The 6,795-nt window shown below is 45.2% G+C and overlaps 1 protein-coding gene across 33 annotated transcripts in view; it reads left to right on the top strand.

The window, feature by feature from the left end:
• LOC139366880 (eyes absent homolog 1-like) overlaps positions 1-5,897 on the top strand; it is a 142,164-nt gene extending 136,267 nt beyond the window's left edge. For 24 of the 33 annotated variants that reach the window (XM_071104616.1, XM_071104612.1, XM_071104583.1 and 21 more), the window contains 2 exons: positions 2,425-2,613; positions 2,692-5,897. In XM_071104616.1, the coding sequence (XP_070960717.1) occupies positions 2,425-2,505 (81 nt within the window). In that variant the 3' untranslated portion in view covers positions 2,506-2,613; positions 2,692-5,897. Of the gene's footprint in view, positions 1-2,424; positions 2,659-2,691 lie in introns of all 33 variants that reach the window. The other 9 variants (XM_071104584.1, XM_071104605.1, XM_071104586.1 and 6 more) reach the window with 2 other exon arrangements.
• Positions 5,898-6,795: the final 898 nt, after the last annotated feature.

The raw sequence follows: 6,795 nt of genomic DNA on the forward strand, positions 1-6,795 counted from the left end.
GTACCGGTACCCCCTGTATATAGTCTCCACATTGACTCTGTACTGGTACCCCCTGTATATAGCCTCCACATTGACTCTGCACCGGTACCCCCCTGTATATAGCCTCCACATTGACTCTGTACCGGTACCCCCTGTATATAGTCTCCACATTGACTCTGTACCGGTACCCACTGTATATAGTCTCCACATTGACTCTGTACCGGTACCCCCTGTATATAGTCTCCACATTGACTCTGTACTGTAATACCCTGTATATAGCCTCCACATTGACTCTGTACTGTAATACCCTGTATATAGCCTCCACATTGACTCTGTACCGTAATACCCTGTATATAGCCTCCACATTGACTCTGTACCGGTACCCCCTGTATATAGTCTCCACATTGACTCTGTACTGTAATACCCTGTATATAGTCTCCACATTGACTCTGTACCGTAATACCCTGTATATAGCCTCCACATTGACTCTGTACCGGTACCCCCTGTATATAGTCTCCACATTGACTCTGTACCGGTACCCCCTGTATATACCCTCCACATTGACTCTGTACTGATACCCCTTGTATATAGCCTCCACATTGACTCTGTACTGATACCCCCTGTATATAGTCTCCACATTGACTCTGTACCGGTACCCCCTGTATATAGTCTCCACATTGACTCTGTACCGGTACCTCCCTGTATATAGTCTCCACATTGACTCTGTACTGTAATACCCTGTATATAGCCTCCACATTGACTCTGTACTGTAATACCCTGTATATAGCCTCCACATTGACTCTGTACCGTAATACCCTGTATATAGCCTCCACATTGACTCTGTACCGGTACCCCCTGTATATAGTCTCCACATTGACTCTGTACTGTAATACCCTGTATATAGTCTCCACATTGACTCTGTACCATAATACCCTGTATATAGCCTCCACATTGACTCTGTACCGGTACCCCCTGTATATAGTCTCCACATTGACTCTGTACCGGTACCCCCTGTATATAGCCTCCACATTGACTCTGTACCGGTACCCCCTGTATATAGTCTCCACATTGACTCTGTACTGGTACCCCCTGTATATAGCCTCCACATTGACTCTGTACCGGTACCCCCTGTATATAGCCTCCACATTGACTCTGTACCAGTACCCCCTGTATATAGCCTCCACATTGACTCTGTACCGGTACCCCCTGTATATAGCCTCCACATTGACTCTGTACCGGTACCCCCTGTATATAGTCTCCACACTGACTCTGTACCGGTACCCCCTGTATATAGCCTCCACATTGACTCTGTACCGGTACCCCCTGTATATAGTCTCCACATTGACTCTGTACCGGTACCCCCTGTATATAGCCTCCACATTGACTCTGTACCGGTAGCCCCTGTATATAGCCTCCACATTGACTCTGTACCGGTACCCCCTGTATATAGTCTCCACATTGACTCTGTACCAGTACCCCCTGTATATAGCCTCCACATTGACTCTGTACCGGTACCCCCTGTATATAGCCTCCACATTGACTCTGTACCGGTGCCCCCTGTATATAGTCTCCACACTGACTCTGTACCGGTACCCCCTGTATATAGCCTCCACATTGACTCTGTACCGGTACCCCCTGTATATAGCCTCCACATTGACTCTGTACCGGTAGCCCCTGTATATAGCCTCCACATTGACTCTGTACCGGTACCCCCTGTATATAGTCTCCACATTGACTCTGTACCAGTACCCCCTGTATATAGCCTCCACATTGACTCTGTACCGGTACCCCCTGTATATAGCCTCCACATTGACTCTGTACCGGTACCCCCTGTATATAGCCTCCACATTGACTCTGTACCGGTAGCCCCTGTATATAGCCTCCACATTGACTCTGTACCGGTACCCCCTGTATATAGTCTCCACATTGACTCTGTACCAGTACCCCCTGTATATAGCCTCCACATTGACTCTGTACCGGTACCCCCTGTATATAGCCTCCACATTGACTCTGTACCGGTACCCCCTGTATATAGTCTCCACACTGACTCTGTACCGGTAGCCCCTGTCTATAGTCTCCACATTGACAATATGTGTTGTTATTTTTTACTGCTGCTCTTTAATAACTTGTTACTTTTATTATTATTATTTATTTTTACATTATTTTATCTCTTATTCTTATCCGGATGTTTTTGGTACTGCACTGCTGTTTAGGGGCTCGTACACCTGTTGTATTCGGCACATGTGACTAATTAAATAAGATTTGCGTCGGCAATCTTCAAGAAATTTCTACGCCTCTTTTTACCAAAATAAAATCACCCCTGGTTCTAGTACACACTTAGAAAAAAAGGGTTCTTCATTTGGCACCAAATAGAGATTTTGTTTTCAAAAAAGTGTGTACCTATTCTGATGGTCCTGTTTCCTCTCTCCTCTCTCCTCTCCGCAGCACAACATGCCCTTCTGGAGAATCTCCAGCCACTCTGACCTCATGGCCCTCCACCATGCTCTGGACCTGGAGTACTTGTAGCTATCGCTTCCTACTGCTCAGACCGTGACACCTACAGCTCGGCCTGCCGGCCCACTGCACCTACCCGAAGGCCCCAACACCCTACCGGCCCAATGCACCTACCCAAAGGCCCCAACACCCTACCGGGCCCACTGCACCTACCCAAAGGCCCCAACACCCTACCGGGCCCACTGCACCTACCCAAAGGCCCCTACACCCTACCGGCCCAATGCACCTACCCAAAGGCCACTACACCCTACCGGCCCAATGCACCTACCCAAAGGCCCCACAACTGCTCTACCAAACCCTACTGGTCCCTAATGGCCCCTACCGCTCCACATACCACAACTACTCTACCAGACCTTACTGGCCCCTACTGGCCTACACCAGCCCCTACTGGCCCCTACTGGCTCCTACTGGCCCCAACTGGCCCCTACTGACCCCTACTGGCCCCTAGTGCTCCATATACCACAACTACTCTACCAGACCTTACTGGCCCCAACTGACCGCTACTGGCCCCTAGTGCTCCACATACCACAACTACTCTACCAGACCTTACTGGCCCCAACTGACCCCTACTGGCCCCTAGTGCTCCACATACCACAACTACTCTACCAGACCTTACTGGCCCCTACTGGCCCATACCAGCCCCTACTGGCCCCTACTGGCTCCTACTGGCCCATACCAACCCCTACTGGCCCCTACCAACCCCTACTGGCCACTACCAACCCCAACTGGCCCCTACTGACCCCTACTGGCCCCTAGTGCTCCACATACCACAACTACTCTACCAGACCCTACACTTCCTGCTCCACCTTGCCTTGCAACCTTTCAACTTTCAACTTTCACCACAGCCACTCAGGTCCTCCCACCCAGAACAGACTCTCTGAGGCCCTTTATGTCGCCTGCCCTCCCCCTTCTTTACCTGGCTGCCCTCTTGCCCTCCCTCCTTCCCGCCCTCCCCTCCCTGCATTCAACTAGAGAGAAAAAATGAACAGAAAGAGACCTTTAAAAAAAGAGAAACTGAACAATGAAACAGTCGACATCATGTTGACATACGGCCACAATTCATCTGAACCCTGTCTTCATTATCTGTGCGTTCGTTCTGAAGGCCCACCGCCCCAAACAACTCGAGTGGGGGTGACATCCAACTCTCTCTCTCTCCCTCTTTCTGTCTCTCTCTCTCTCTCGCTCCATGTCTCTTTTTCCCTCTCTCTCTCTTTCTCTCTCTCTCCTCTCTATCTCTCTCCTCTCTCTCTCTCTGTCTCTCTCTCTCTCTCTCTCTCTCTCCTCTCCTCTCTCTCTCTCTCTCTCTCTCTCTCTCTCTCTCTCTCTCTCTCTCTCTCTCTCTCTCTCACTCTGTCTCTCTCTCTCTCTCCGTGGTATATAGAGACAGAGGGGCCCATGTTGTTCTAACTCATCTGCCCTCCATCGTTAATCTCTTACCCTGCCTGACTTCGGCCTGGGAATTCTGTGCTTCTTATTATTTATGAACAGAGACGTTGTGAGTGTCACTGTCACTAAAGGAAAAGACTTGTGCCTCCCACCGACCCCCCACACTATTCCCACACCAAGACGGACGAGGAAAACAGACGAATTAACGTTCATGGAAGAAGTAAAACAAACAAGAAAGGGTTTTTGTGAAAACTAAGAAACTTTATTTACAATGATGCAATGAGACAATCGTGTACAGAGAAAGTCTTTTTTTTTGTGTGTGTGTGTGTGTGTGTACATTTTTAAGTCACTGGACGATTCCTTCCTATAGTAATCGGTTGATAGGCTCTTGAAAAGTGAAAAGGGCAATGCTTTTTTTTTTCTCTCCATTGAAGTCAACAAAAAAAACACAAAAAAAGGCATGCTAATCGAGAAGAAGAGATGCCTCTGAGCTGAGAGCGGTGGTGGTGATGCTGAGTTGATTCAGAACGTGTAGATATTAATGGGATTTTGTGCTAACTTTATTTGTCAAGACCAAAAGCAAAGGATGTCAAAGTGTCAACGAACATTTAATTATTTCCTAATTCTGTTCGGTCAACGATGTTGTTTTCTCCCCTCGTACTCTGTTGTGTCCCAAACGGCAACCTGTTCCCTGTGCAGTCCACTACCCGTAGGGTTTCGGTCAAAAAATAGTGCACTATAGAATAGTGCAGTATTTAGGGGACTAGGGTGTGGTTTGGGACGTACTTCCCTCTACACTACGGTATAATGATAAGCCTTGTGATTTCTGTCACATCTGAACTTGACACAAAATCAAATCAATCAACTCTCTCTCTCTCTCTCTCTCTCTGTAGATCCATGTTTTACTGGGACTGTTGTTTCTTTAATGTTCATACGTGTAGAAAAGTCATTCAGAACTTATTTTAGCCCTTAAGCATTTCATTTTGCTTTTGCAGGTCAAACACACAAAAAAACTCCATGTATTTGAAAGCGTAATTGACATGACGACGATACCGTACGACTTGGTGTGAAGAGGTTTTGAGGATTTGAACCTGAGGTGGAACTTTTCCGATGTTCAAATGTTACCTTTCAGTCTGTTGCTACGACTACGACTACGATTTGAATAAATTAAGGAAAAGGTTTCAGCTTTCAGGAATGAAAAAACAAAAACAAAACCAAGCTTAAATAGGTAAATAAATCATAAAATAAATATTATTTTCTACAAGCGCTAACAAAAAAAAGCTATTGTACAGCGTCATTTTTTTTATGAAGTAGTGTTTTTTTAATTTGCATTTTTAAATATAATTGTGTTCTTGTGTCCCGCTTTTTTTTGAATTGCTGAAAATGAAATTGATTACATTTACCCTTTTTGACAGTACTTATTATGATGGAACTGTGGACTGATGGGGTGGTAATCATACTGAGAGAGAAGAAGAAAAGTCACTACTTCCTCTAACACAAAGGGTTAAGAACCTACATTCATATGTTATCAAATGTGAGACAGGGACTGATTCCAGGTCAGTTTCTAACCCATCCCCCATCCCCCCCCTGCACATGCTCACTGTTGCTATGCTGGTGTTGTGGTGGTGACGACCTCTCTCTCTCTCTGTCTCTCTCTCTCTCTCTCTCTCTCTCTCTCTCTCTCTCTCTCTCTCTCTCTCTCTCTCTCTTTTCAAAGCAACTTCTCCCCCGTAGCTCTTTCAGGGGGACTACATATTGCTGCTAGATCAAGGTAGACAACGGAAAAAAAGGTTTTAGAGAATTAATACGTTCAGCAAAAATTTGTTTTATTTTTTATTATGTCGGCGTTGCAATTATAAATGCAAACTGGAAATCCTTTACACTAATAACGTGGGCCTCGAGGATGAAAAAAAACACCAAGGTTTGTTGTGTCTGCAAAAAATAATGTGTACAGATGTTTTTAACATTATTATTTGATTGTGTTTAAATGAATAAAAATGGATTTGTGAACTGTTAAACCACGGGTTTCCTGGTTTTCTTTCGATTGAAACGATGTCCTGATCATCTCTCTCAGACTAAACGATGATTAACAGACTTATAGCCTTTGTTTATTTGACAGATTCTAGAAATTCATTGTATTTCCACATGTGGGGTTTTATTCCGGAGGTATCTATCCAGGCTGCATCACAACCAGACGTGATTGGTGAGTCCCGTAGGGCGGGCGCACAATTGGGACAGCGTCGTCCGGCTTAACTGACTTGCCTAGTTAACCCTCCTGTTGTGTTCGTTTCATGTTAATTAATTCTGTGTTCCCGGTCCAAAATGACCGCCCCGTTATAGCTGATTATAAATCCATAATAATAAATATATTATCACCTAATGTTGTGTTGAATATTTTTATCAACTTTAATTCTTGTGAAGTTTTGAACTTCTATTTGCTATTGATGGCCTGTAGGCCTCATTGACCTGAGCTCATACAACTCGTAGTTGAGCTAAATGTCTGGATTATTTTGACTATAAACAAATACTCAGATGAAACACATTGTGTTATTTATCACAGACTACTTTATGTCAAAGTTTAACAAGGACTCTCCTCACCAGTGTCATGATCAAAGATATGATCAAGAGCCTCACATACAGTATATCGTTTGGTCATTGTGCTGCCACAGAATGAATTGTGAGCAAGGCCTCAAATAAGCTTTATATACCAGAGCTGAGAGAAAAGTTCTATATATTATTGAAACAATGTTGCGATTGTTTGTGAGAATTCCAACAGGTGTGGTTCCCATTTGGGAAAGATTCTATTGGGGAAAGGTTCCTGTGGGGGTTGCCATGGAAGCCAAGAAGGGGAGTGAGGAGTGTGTGTGTGTGTGTGTGTGTGTGTGTGTGTGTGTGTGTGTGTGTGTGTGTGTGTGT

The sequence above is a fragment of the Oncorhynchus clarkii genome, chromosome 15, assembly GCF_045791955.1.
Source record: "Oncorhynchus clarkii lewisi isolate Uvic-CL-2024 chromosome 15, UVic_Ocla_1.0, whole genome shotgun sequence".
Classification (NCBI taxonomy): domain Eukaryota; kingdom Metazoa; phylum Chordata; class Actinopteri; order Salmoniformes; family Salmonidae; genus Oncorhynchus; species Oncorhynchus clarkii.